General features: G+C 48.3%; 1 protein-coding gene across 1 annotated transcript; it reads left to right on the forward strand.

Annotated features, from left to right (window-relative positions):
• Positions 1-2,181: 2,181 nt before the first annotated feature.
• Positions 2,182-3,189, forward strand: FBLL1 (fibrillarin like 1; the record flags this gene model as incomplete). The annotated part of the gene is made up of 1 exon (XM_082651281.1): positions 2,182-3,189. One exon carries the CDS (start codon positions 2,182-2,184, stop codon positions 3,187-3,189), a length of 1,008 nt encoding a protein of 335 aa, XP_082507407.1.
• Between the last annotated feature and the right edge of the window lie 10,392 nt (positions 3,190-13,581).

Here is a 13,581-nt window from a genome sequence, read left to right on the forward strand (position 1 = left end):
TTTGCTGTGTGGACTCTGCCTGACATTTGCCCTAATATTCAGTTACATTTTGTCCCTCTCTGGACCAGGCACTTAGTCCCACTAATAGGGAGGTCCACCGATTGCTTACACCACCTACCTACACCATCTTGCGTTGCTCCTGGTTGAGCCCAAAGCAAGCGCCAGTAGCTTAACCGGCCCCCATTGGTGTTGCTGTCCGTGGTTCTGACAGAAGGAGCAAGCCTCTGCGTTGACACCTGTTTTGCTGTCCATGGTGCTACCTAATAATTTTTTTTTAAATAAATTTATTTTATTTTATTTATTTATTTTTGTCTGCGTTGGGTCTTCATTGCTGTGCATGGGTTTTCTCTAGTTGCGGTGAGTGGGGGCTACTCTTCACTGTGGTGCGCCTGCTTCTCATTGCAGTGGCTTCTCTTGCTGCAGAGCATGGGCTCTAGGTGTGTGGGCTTCAGTAGTTGTGGCACCCAGGCTCAGTAGTTGTGGCTCACGGGCTCTACAGCGCAGGCTCAGTAGTTGTGGCGCACAGGCTTTGTTGTTTCATGGCAATGTGGGATCTTCCCAGACCAGGGATCGAACCCATGTCCCCTGCAGTGACAGGTGGATTCTTAACCACTGCGCCACCAGGGAAGTCCAGTGATTCTTTTTTTATGCTCAGGAAGACGCTGCATATTGAAAGAGCAGGTTTTTGAAATGTAGACTAGAATTCAATGACAAACATGAGATTTTGGCTCTTGCTGATGTGTGTTATAGGATTTAGTGCTCTGGTGTATGTGTCCCCATTCAAACTGAAGATTCAATATTTTCTTGCTGCCCCATATTCCCAGAACAGGTTCTAGGATTTAGCACAGTTGATGGAAAAGAGCAGAGCTAAATAGAGAGCAACCAGGGCTGAAGGTTACAGGCTATTAACCACATCAGGGGAATCACTATCCTTTGGAAACCCCTGGCTTGGAATTTTCCTCTTTTTGATTTCCTATGTCCAACCTCGCAGAAAGTCTTGTGGATTCTATCTTCTAAGTAGCTCTTAGATTAGGCTACTTCACCTCACCTCTGCCAACACTTCCGACAATGATGATCATCACCACTACTACCATCACTACCTTCATTCTTCTAATTACCATTATTTCTGGCTGGGATCATCCCTTTAGGATAAAAATTTCAAAGTGGAATAACTAAGTGGAAGTATAGGTACGTTGTTTAAGGGTTTGATAGAATATCTGTACCAAGGTGCATTTCCACCAACCTTGTAAAAGAGGGCCAGAGACACTTTCAGGTGGCAAAAGATCTATCAGCAATACATTTCAATTAAAGATTGACCAAAAGAAATACATTAAAAAACTAAACAGGGAGTTCCCTGGTGGTCTAGTGGTTAGAATTCGGCACTTTCAAAGGCGTGACCTGGGTTCAATCCCTGGCGGGGAAACTGAGATCCTGCAAGCCAAAATTAATCAATTCATCAATCAATTAAGTAAGTAAAAAACATAAAGAAAAAAGCTAATGCTTACAGAGCACTTAGCATGTACCATGGCTGGGCAAGTGTATGTGGTGCTTTAAAACAAACCTTTGTGGTATGTTCTGTTTTCAGATGGAATAATGAGACACAGGTAAAGAAACTTGTCCAAGTTCAGACAAGACCCTCGGAGAAGGTCAGGTAAGCTTTCTGAGACCACACAGCAAGCGAGTGGCGCAGCAAGTACTGAAAGCGATGTTTGTCTCTCCCTCTCCTGCCAAGAAGAACTGCCAGGGGTCCCTGAGAAAGCAGAACATGGGGAAGAGGGAAGGGAGAAGGCTGCGTCTGCGCGCCTGCTGGGAAGCGGGGGCTTCCGGAGCTGCAGGGTCGCTATAGCGGGTGTGATGCAATCACGCCCGTCGCTGCGTCAAAGGGCGGCTCCCGGGATGCGGGAACTGCAGTAGAGGTGGTCCCCACCGCCGCCCACCTCGCCTGTGCCGCCCACCGCGGCTAACCCGGCAGGCAACCGCTGCCGCTAACCTTCGTCCAGAGTCAGGACCACCGCCCCGGAGCCACCAGCGACCCCGACAACATCTCTCAGCCACCGGCGACTCTGACAACCGCCCCCAGGTACCGGTGGTCCCTGACAACCACTCCGAGCCACCGGTAACCCCTGACAACCGCCGCCAGCCCCCACCCTGCCCCCCCCCCACCGGCGCCCGGGGCGCGCCATGAAGTCGGCGGTGAGCGCGCGCGGTGGGGTGTCTGGCGGCCGCGGAGGTGGCTGCTGGGGCGGGGGGCGAGGAGGCGGAGGAGGCGGGGGCAAAGGAGGAGGCGGGGGCAAAGGACCGGGAGGCGATGGCGGCGGCCAGGGGGGCAAGGGCGGCTTCGGAGCGCGGACGCGCGGCTTCGGAGGCGGCAGGGGCAGGGGGCGCGGTGGTGGAGACGGCAGGGACCGCGGAGGCGGCGGGCAGCGGCGTGGCGTGGCCAAGAGCAAGAACCGCCGCAGGAAGGGCGTCACCACGGTATCCGTGGAACCCCACCGGCATGAGGGGGTCTTTATCTACCGCGGGGCGGAGGACGCTCTGGTCACACTGAATATGGTGCCCGGCCAGTCGGTGTACGGCGAGCGGCGGGTCACGGTGACCGAGGGCGGCGTGAAACAGGAGTACCGCACGTGGAACCCCTTCCGCTCCAAGCTGGCCGCGGCCATACTGGGCGGGGTCGACCAGATTCACATCAAGCCCAAGTCCAAAGTGCTCTACCTGGGTGCCGCCTCGGGGACCACCGTCTCCCACGTCTCCGACATCATCGGCCCTGATGGCCTAGTCTACGCGGTCGAGTTCTCCCACCGCGCCGGCCGCGATCTGGTCAACGTGGCCAAGAAGAGAACCAACATCATCCCAGTCCTCGAAGACGCCCGGCACCCCCTCAAGTACCGCATGCTCATCGGGATGGTGGACGTGATCTTTGCCGACGTGGCCCAGCCAGACCAGTCCCGCATCGTGGCTCTGAATGCCCACACCTTCCTGCGCAACGGGGGCCACTTCCTCATTTCCATCAAGGCCAATTGCATCGACTCCACCGCCTCTGCTGAGGCGGTGTTTGCTTCTGAGGTGAGGAAGTTGCAGCAGGAGAATTTGAAGCCTCAAGAGCAGCTGACCCTGGAGCCCTATGAGAGGGACCACGCTGTGGTCGTCGGGGTCTATCGGCCCCTTCCCAAGAGCGCCAACAAGTAGCAACCCAGCTCGGGCTGTCCCTGAGATAATGTTTAAGACTGTGCTATGTTCAGTGTTACTATATGTGTGTTTTCTTTGTGCACCGCTTTTCTATTAAATGGCATAAAGAAACAGTACCCAGGTGTATCAGTGAGGCCAGACCCAGTTATCCCCAAATCTCCAAATCCCCCAAACTCTAAAATAGCCAAGATAACAGGTGATAGGGGTCTATCAAGGATCAGCCTGGGGACTGTGCTTACTCCAATCACTGAGGGTCCTGACTCTTCAGGGCCCCTCTTCACTCGTCACAGGGGCAGGGGAAGAGAGCTGGGAAAATAATGAGCTTATAAAATCCCCTTTGGAACTGAGGGGACACTTCTTACACACTGACCATGTCATGTGACCAAGCCTGACTCCAGGGAGTAGCATTGGATATTGACGGACAGTAGTATAGTCTAACACACCCAATGTGTCTGACTCCAAGCCAGAGTCCTAACCATAATATATATTTAGTACTTTACTCTTCAAGGAAGCCCTTTTGCATTCCCTAGTATGTGTAATCAGCACACCAGCCCCAAGATGGCTTTGTTACCATTACCCTTTTACAGGGGAAGCCACAGAGCTTCTGAAGGTAAACTGGTTGCACAGCCAGTAGGGAGGAAGAACTTAACTGCCAGTCTTTGCGCCTCTAAATTCATTGCCATTTCCTGTACACTAATGGGATCTTACCTCTCCCTGACATGGCCCACGCTAAACAGACCACAAGTCCTAACACAAGGACACACACACAGAGCAGGGCCCTCTGGCTTCTCTGTGTCCTTTCTCTGCCTCCCTGTACCACCCTTTTCTTAGATTTCAAAATAACAAAACAAGGCAGGGAGGATGTGAGTCCACCTCAAAAAGTATTCCCAGGGCTTCCCTGGTGGCGCAGTGGTTGAGAGTCCGCCTGTCGATGCAGGGGACACGGGTTCATGCCCCGGTCCGGGAAGATCCCACATGCCGCGGAGCGGCTGGGCCCGTGAGCCATGGCCGCTGAGCCTGAGCGTCCAGAGCCTGTGCTCCGCAACGGGAGAGGAGGCAACAGTGAGAGGCCTGCGTACCGAAAAAAAAAAAAAAAAAAGTATTCCCACCACAAGGCATAACACACCCAAAGTGGCATCACCAAGTGTCTCAGAAATAACCAGGAAAATGACTCCCAGAAAGTGTGTCTCTGAAGGGCATTTCCTGCAGGCCCTGAATCCCAGTCCATTCAATTCTGGCTCTCAAAAGCAGTCCAAAGGGAGCAGGAGAGAGAACAATCCCAGGAGGGCTGGCAATGTTCCAAAACCAAGACTCAAAAAGGCCTTTCATTTATTCATTCACTCATCCACTCAGGAAATCCCCATTGCCAATTGCCAACGTCATCGACATTGCATCCAGGAATGATTGCTCCCTAATCCGTCATTTGGAGAGTGGGTCTACCTTCCTGAAGATGTGCTTGGATAGAGGTTATGGTTAGTTTGTGTTTTCTGAGGGCATACTTCCTTCATACAGTAAGAAGATAAATCAGATTTCTAAAGGGCAGCCTCCCCTCCCCTTCCCACAATGCACACACAAAAGCTATTCCATACAATGCAGGGGGAGAACTACGGTTCAGATTTGCTGGCCAGACTGACTCAGGAAGAAGAGGGTGAATGGAGTAAATGTCTGCAAAATCCCGAACCAGGCATTTCCACAAACAAAGTGAGATCTTCATTAAAACCCTGCAAAGCGAGGATCATTATTCCTATATAACAGAGGAGGAAACTGCAGTTCGGAGAGATGACATGACTTGCTTAAGATCCCCCAGTAAGTCTCACAGCCAGAAACCAAACCCACAGGAGTCTGACTCCAAAATCTATGGCCTTTCCACTGAGGTCTGTGCTGGCTCCCTTACTTTGAAAAGCCCTCTCTCCAGTCCTAGGCTAATTGATTCATCGCTGGGATGAAACCCTGAGGCTGGGAATGGACTCCTAGGAAACAGGATGATTCCTTCTGGAATCTTAAAGGGTCCAGTCCTTCCTCAGAGGCAGCTCAGTCTCAATAAGGAGCTCTTGGAGCCTCCTTACAAGGTGTCTGTCCCTCCAGATCTGCGACATGGCAGGGGAAACTTGGCATCTTTCCTTGCTGTGAGCACTCCCACATACACACAGAGAAAATTTATAGTCCACGTTTGAAGCTGCTTGAAGTGGGAACGTCAATGGAGACATGGCATGAAAAAAACCTCCTGAAGAATGTCTCTGAGCTGCAGACGGGTTCCTGGGCCAATGGAACAACATGGTAAGTCCCAGGAGAAGCATAGGAATAAGGACTAAGGGAATATAGGAGGGAAGCTGAAACCTGGTTTTGGAGGATGGGGGCGGGGGAAGTATGGGACTGTAATTCCAGTGGGCAGTGAGGTTCAGGACATACGTAGCAGTGACACCGGGCACCTGACCTGCTTGGGTTCCCAGAGGCATCAAATTGGGGTCCCTAGGCATCTTAGACTGCGGCGGCTACCCTAACAAAATACCAGTCTGCATGCCTTAGGCAATAGACATTTACCTTCTCACAGTCCTGGAGCCTGGAAGTCCAGGGTCAAGGTACCAGCAGGGCTGGTTTCTGGTGAAGCCTCTCTCCTTGGCTTGTCAATGGCTGCCTTCTCCCTGGGTCCACACATGGCCTTTTCTCTGCGTGCACAAGGAGAGAGAGACAGAGAGAGAGGGGAGGAGAGAGAGATGCTGGTCTCTTCCTCTTCTTAGAGGCACTCCAGCCCTCTCAAATTACAGCCCCACCCTTATGACCTCCCGGAACCTTAATTACCTCCTTAAAGGCCCTACCTCCAAATACAGTCATATTTGAGAGTTAGAGCTTCAACATTTTGATTTGGGGGAATACAATTCAGCCCAAAACACTAGGGCTGGATGGGAACTTTCAGCTAAAATGCCCATCTTGCTGGCTTTTGGAAAGTGACTGGGGAAAGCAACGTGCAACTGAAGTTCCTGCACAAAGCTCTGAGTGTTATCCCTTTCTCCCAACTTTCCTCTTATTGTCAGTGTAGAATACCCGAGAATTAACAGTTAACATAGACGCCTTGGGTTGGAGCGGGTGGTGGGTGGGGTGAGGAGTGATGGGGAGGGAACTTAGTTGAGCTTCTAAGAGGATTGGTTCAACCTGGGAATTGGTTCAGCTGGGTGGAATTTGCTGCTGAGTTTCAGAGAATCAGCAGCCTGACATGAGCCACGGTTGAGCCCAGCCCAGCAGGTGCAGTGAGGCTGGAGGCTGATGCTCAAAGACAAGGTGAGATGGACCCTGACTCAAAGAGAGTCAGCAGGAACCAGTGGGAAGAACACACAGACCCCACCTACTGCCTACCCTCACCCTCACCGTGATGTCCCTCAGCCTCCTCCACCCCGATGCCCCTTGGGATAAGGGGAGGAAGAACGGGGAGGGAAAAGAAAACAAAAGGGACTGTTTTAAACTGGAAGAAACCAACTTCTTTTCAACTGGCAGTTTCCCTCCCGGCTGCAGTCCTGCTACCAAGCAAGATGCTTTAACCACATCGGAGCCGCAGTGAGTATGTTTGGACTCTGCAACACTCGTATTTGTCAAGCACTTATGATGTCCCAGGCACAGAGATAAGCATTTATTTGATTGCAAAAAGTGTTGTTTTTAAATTAATAACGGGAACAAACATAGCTGAAGATACTGAAACGTAAATGTTCAGGTTAACATTTGCTGTAAAATGCACACCGGCGTCAGAGCTGCCGGAAATGTCTGTGTGGCCTCGGAGCGAGAGCGCACGTTAGACCCCTGGCCAGCGCCCTGCCCCTTTCTCTTCCCACCCCTGGTTCTGCCCCACCTCCTGAAGGGGCTCACACGCATGTCTGTAGACTCCCAGCCCTAAAATCCAAGATCCGACCCCCTGCTCTTCAAACAGCCTCCTTTAAGCCCCTTGGGACTGGAGTTGTAAACTGGGAGCGTGGTCCCTTCTTGGGAGGACTGGCCTGGGGAAGATTGATGGAAGCGGACTTGGGCTGTTCAGGCTGGGCGCTCGGTGCCCAGTGCAGGATCTAGAAGGTTGTGGGGTGGGCTTGTGGGGGCGTGGCCCTCGGCCCATATGGACTCCTTGCCCCATGGGGCAAGGTGCAGGCAGAGGAAGGCCAGAGCGCAGCCCTGTAGGTGCGGGGCCCAGGGCAGGGGCCCTGGCTGAGAGTGGTCTGAGAGTGGCCTGAGAGTGGCCCCTTGGCCCGTCCACTCAACCAAATCTCAGTGTTCCTCCTTAAGGAGGCCAGTCTAACTCTTCCAAGTAGTCTTCCTGGCTCTTGGGCTCACAGGAAATTCCTCTTGATTCACGTTCTGAGGGAGACAACATTTACCGTGCACGTAGTATGTTCCAGGTGCCTCCAGACACCTTGTTTCACTTAATTCCCATAACACCCCCTGGGAGGCAAGTGTTATCCTCCCTGATATCACAGATGAGGAAATTGAGGCTCAGGAAAGTGACAGGAATCACCCAAGGTGTGATGGAGCTGGAGAATGGAAGATCTGGGGTGTCCTGGAGCAGAACTCTACGTATTCATTCTCTAAATCGGTGAAATTAAAACCAGACGCTCTAGGGGGAAGGCCTGGCATTGGTGTGTTTGGTAAGTCCCCCAGGTGATTCTAATATGCATCCAGGGCTGACACCACTATTTAAAACCCCATACCACTCTTGCTGTTGATTGGGAAAGGCAGATTTAGGACAGTACTTTGAATAACTGGAAGATGACAGCTGAGCTTTTCTGCAGGGTCTCTGGGACAGCCCAGGATGCCCCCTGAGATTCCTAAGAGAAGGAGGGTTGAAGTCTGTGACTGAAGACAAAGTTACTGGTATTCCTGCCTCTTTGGTCCCTGATTGAGTGCTGCCCACAGATCTTGTTTGTAAGGAGCTCAGCTGAGCTGGGAGAGAGAGCTGAGCTGCCAGGTGTGGGAGGAGCTCAAGATTGAAGGAGCCGAAAATGAGAGTTCAGTCTTTAATCATTTACTGTGATGGAATAAGCAAAAGGCTAAAACTGGAGAAAGCGCCAACTCCCCTGTTCCATATTCTCACATGGAAAGGCGCCCCAGCCGAGGGTCGGGGGATCAGAGCTCCTAGGGGATGTCTTACTGCTGAAGGCACCCTTGAAAAAAAGGCTCCAACATTTTACGGACCCTGAGGCTGCTGGCGAGGGGACGAATGGGGAAGGCTGGGGGTGGAAAAGTCTTCAAGGTTCTCCCCTCCCCCACAAGGAGGCAGAGGTCCTCAGATCAAAACCTATGGAGGACTTCCCTGGTGGTCCAGTGGTAAGACTCCGTGCTTCCCCTGCCGGGGGCACGGGTTTCCCTGGTTGGGGAACTAAGATCCTGCATGCTGCACACAGCCAAACACACACACACACACACACACACACACACACACACACACACACACACACACAAAACAAACCTGTGGAATGAAGGTGATGGGTAGGAATGTAAATTTACCTGCCGAGGGCCCTGAGTCCTTGACTGCAAGCCCCTTCACAAACCAAAGTGCGCCGGCTGTGCCCCAGGTCTGGTGCGGAGGGCAGCTTCTCCTAGTCCCACCAGCTGTGCCGTCTGAAGCCTTCCTAATCGCCTGTGGTCAGGCCTGAGAAATCAGTCACACATGATTGTTTTTTTAGAGAGCTTTTTTTTCTCTTTTTTAAAGTTTATTTATTGGCTGCGTTGGGTCTTCGTTGCTGCATGCGGGCTTTCTCTACTTGGCGGCGAGCGGGGGCTACTCTTTGCTGTAGAGCACGGGCTCTAGGCACCCGGGCTTCAGTATTTGTGGCTCGTGGGCTCTAGAGCGCAGGCTCAGTAGTTGTGGTGCACGGGCTTAGTTGCTCCGCAGCATGTAGGATCTTCCCGGGCCAGGGCTGGAGCCTGTGTCCCCTGCATTGGCAGGCGGACATTCCCTGGGCCACCAGGGAAGCCCCCCATGTGTTTCGTATATAAATTGTCAAATGGAAACTGCCTCCAGTACATGCTGCTAACACCACTTTGCTACTTCTCCTAAGGCCACACATCCATTGGCACATGACCTACCTTCCAAGTTGTCAGGTGACTGAAGTTGCACTTCTCCATAACATGAATCCTTCCATCCTCTGATAGCAGTTTTTTTGCCACCTGCTGCCAGTCCCTAATCCAGGGCCTCATTATTTAGGTTTCTATTCTTCAGCGGCATCCATTGCTGGTACCAACGTCTATATCAGTTGGGATGGGTATATCAGACGGGTTAGGCGGTGGTAACAAACTCCCAAGGTCTGTGCCTAAATGAAGTTTGTTTTCTTCCTCACACTATACTACCTTCATTATTTTGTGGGTGGTTGAAGGAGAGGGGCCTCTGTTAATTTTAGTCATTTAGGGATCCAGGCTAACAGAGTAGCCACCATCTTGAATGCTGCTGGCTGTCAAGAGGGAAAAGATGGCTCCGGGAAGTCTCAGGTGATGAAGTGCTCTAGCCATGACATGGTAGTTCCAACCACAACTCACTCACTAGTTGGCCAGAACCAGTCATATGAACCTTTTCAACCACGAGGGAGCCTGGAAGTACAATCCTGCTGTGTTGGAAAGGTGGAATAAAGATCTCTGCTGAACAACATGAATGATGAACACAAGATCACCATCACATGTGGGGTGAGAAATTTTCCTCAGGGACTTCCCTTGCAGTCCAGTGATTAGGGATCTGTACTTACACTGCAGGGGGCACAGATTCGATCCCTGGTTGGGGAACTAAGATCCTACCTGCCAAGCGGGGAAGGAAGGGAGGGAGGAAGGGAGGGAGGAAGGAAGGAAGGAAACAAATTTGCCTGAGATCATATGCCTAGTGACTAAGAGCAGAATTTGAAACCATGCTCCAGAATACTCGCGTTTAATCACTACTCTACACTGCCTCCCGAGCCATTAGCAAAGAATTTTTTTTCCTTTTTTTGGCCACGCCACGCGGCTTGTGGGACCTTAGCTCCCTGATCAGGGGTCGAACCCGCACCCCCTGCATTGGCAGCGCTGAGTCTTAACCACTGGACCACCAGGGAAGCCCAGCAAATAGATTTTTACGTCATTGTCATGTAACTTAATTGTTATGCTTTGAGAATGTGGCCTTATTTTTTGAAATTTATTGACTTATTCTATGATCTTGTACATGATCAATTTTTGTACATACTCCATGTGTGCTTGAGAATAATGGGCACCCTCTCATTGCTGGATGCAGAATTCAATGTATGTCCATTGGGTCAAGCTTAACCATGGTGTTCAAACCTATTTTGCTGATTTTCTGTTTGCTTGAACTATCACTACTTGAGTGAGGTGTTGAAATCTCTCACTGTGATGACAATTTCATGCCTTAAAGTTTCATCACTTGTAGATTTATTTTCTATTTATTTAGCTATTTCATTGCTTGCATATATATTTTAAACTGTGATGTCTTCTTGGTTCGCTTTATGATTACATAATGACCCCATTCCTAATGATGACTTTTGTTTTCAAGTTTATTTTGCTTGTCTTAATATAGCTACATAAGTTTTCTTTTGGTTAGTGTTTGCCTGACCTTTTTTAATCCTTCTGATTTCAAACTGTCCAGGTCCTTTTACTTTAACATCTATTACAAAAAGCATATAGGTGTTGTTTTCCTTTTAAACCAGACAATCTCCTTTAATTGGCAAACTTAGTCTACTTTCTTGGATTCTCGATGCCCAAACTTGGCTCTTGGTGTGTGAAAGATCCTAGGACATCTCTCATCTGAAGCTTGCTCTTAGACTAAGAGGTTTCTTTTTTTTTTTAATTAAAATTTTTTTCCAGCTTTATTATATGTTTAAGATTCAAGATAGCCTTCCTTTATTCACAGCACTGGGAAAATGTCAGACAAAAGCAGTATTATGGAAAGGAACCCAGGAAAAAACAGAATGTTAGTAATTTAGTTTTCTTAAGTGTCTAGAATTGCTTGAACTATAAATTTCATAATCAGAGTCAGGAGAACGAATAGGATATGTTGACAGAAGTGTGAGTGGCTATTGTGTCCACCATTCTAGATGCCATTAGGAACATTTGTGATTCCTGGGAAGAGGTCAAAATATCAACATCAACAGGAGTTTGGAAGAAGTTGATTCCCATCTTTAGGGATGACTTTGAGGGGCTCAGGACTGCAGTGAAGGAAGTAACTGCAGATGTGATGGAAAATAGCAAGAGAACTAGAATTAGAAGTGGAGCCTGAAGATGTGACTGAATTGCTGCAATCTCATGATAAAATGTTAACGGATGGGGAGTTGCTTCTTATGGATGAGGAGAGAGTGGTTTCTTGAGATGGAATCTACACCTGGTGAAGATTATTGAAGTAACAAAGCATTTAATATATTACTTAAACTTAGTTGATAAAACACTGGCATGGTTTGAGAGGACTGACTCCAATTTCAAAAGAAGTTCCACTGTGGGTAAAGTGCTACCGAACAGCACTGACGCCACAGAGAAATCACTGTGAAAGGATGACTCAACTAATGGAGTAAATTTCATTGTCGTCTCATTTTAAGAAATTTCCACAGCCACCCCAGCCTTGAGGAACCACCACGCTGATCAGTCAGCAGCCATCAACATGGAGGCAAGACCTTCCACCAGCAAGAGATTACGACTCCCTGAAAGCTCAGATCATGATGGTTAGCATTTTTCAGCAATATTTTAAAGTGAAGGTATGTACATTTTTTGACATAATGATATTGCACACTTAATAGACTACAGTATGGTATAAACCTAACTCTTACATGCACTGGGAAAACAAAAAAACTCACGTAACTCGCTTTATTGCAGTGGCCTGGAACAAGCCCGAAATATCTCTGAGGTATGCCTGTAGTAGCTCTAGAAAGCCTTAAAGCTGGGAGGGATGGAGGACTGGGAAGTGAAAAAAAGGGTATCTACTGTATGAGCCCACTTATACAATGAAAACTGTAGAAAAAATAAATTGAATGTAGTGACAGAAAGCATTGGTTGACACGGGATGGGGCTGGGAAGGGACAGCCTAGGGTGGAGGCCAAGGGAACTTTTTGGAATGATGGAAATATCTTGGAAGGGTGGTTACCTGGGTGTATAAACATATTTACTTAAATATACCATTAAATATTATTGTTCTTAAAATCATACCTCAATAAAGTTGATTACAAAAAATAAAGAGGTCCAAAACCAAAAGTAAACAAAAATCAGTAGTAGCAGTTACAAATTCACTGAAATCTTTTTTTTGAGGCATTAAACATATGTCCTGAAAACCGGAAGAGGTGTTCTAGGAAATCTGAAAACACAAGGTATCAGGATTCTTTATTCAAATTGTTAAAATATGATACCTAAAACCAAACAAAAACAAAAACAAAAACCTACATAACACATAACACATATTCACTTAACTTTTTCCTGAATGGCATGTTTAATATATGATAAAAGTTGGATTTTCCCCCACCAAAGAAATTGGGGGTAGCAGACTCCAAACTCTAGCTAGAGAAAAATGAGCGAAGTGGGCTCTTCAGTCCAAAAGAACATGCCTTCATGGTTTTGATAATTTTTGTTACTGTTTATAGAAACTGTAAAGGTCACTTTTATAGCCCTGGCTGGAGATGTGCACTTACTTACCTAAATGTAAGCAAGTGTACTGGTGTATTGCTCACCTCTGGGAAAAGCAACATTAAATACCAATTTTTTATGTAAAGAAGGAGATGCAATCCCAGAGATGAGGAGTCAGGTTTTCCAAGTTTATTTTAGAAAACAGAAACAAAAACAAAACTTAAAAACTCTCAAAATCAGAAGCATAGGAATACCTTAAAATAGTTTATAAAGCTTTTTGCATAGGAGGAGATAAGACTTCAGGTGCAGAAACATTAACAATGTTTGTTCAATACACAATACACTCCACTGAGGAACATGTCAATAGAAAAGAGACGTCTTCCTTTCAAAATGTATACACCAGCTCTGTGTATAGAAGTCAAATAAGCCCTTTTCTTTCCCTCCTAGAATAAATTTATTTTTATTATTATTTTTTTAAATAGATATTTGTTGGAGTATAATTGCTTCACAACACTGTGTTAGTTTCTGTTGTACAACAAAGTGACTCAGCCATACGTATACACATATCCCCATATCCCCTCCCCGTTACGTCTCCCTCCCACCTCCCTCCCACCCCTCTAGGTGGTCACAAAGCCCCGAGCTGATCTCCCTGTGCTAAGCGGCTGCTTCCCACTAGCTAACTATACATTTATTTTGAATGAAGCACTTAAACTACGCATGTAGCCTTCAATTACGGTTGACCCTTGAACAACCTGGGGAGTTTGGGGGGCCTGACCCTTCGCACAGTTGAAAATCCACATATAACTTAAGAGTTGGCCCTCTGTATCCGGTTCGGTT

The sequence above is a fragment of the Grampus griseus genome, assembly GCF_964374135.1.
Source record: "Grampus griseus genome assembly, chromosome: 3".
Classification (NCBI taxonomy): domain Eukaryota; kingdom Metazoa; phylum Chordata; class Mammalia; order Artiodactyla; family Delphinidae; genus Grampus; species Grampus griseus.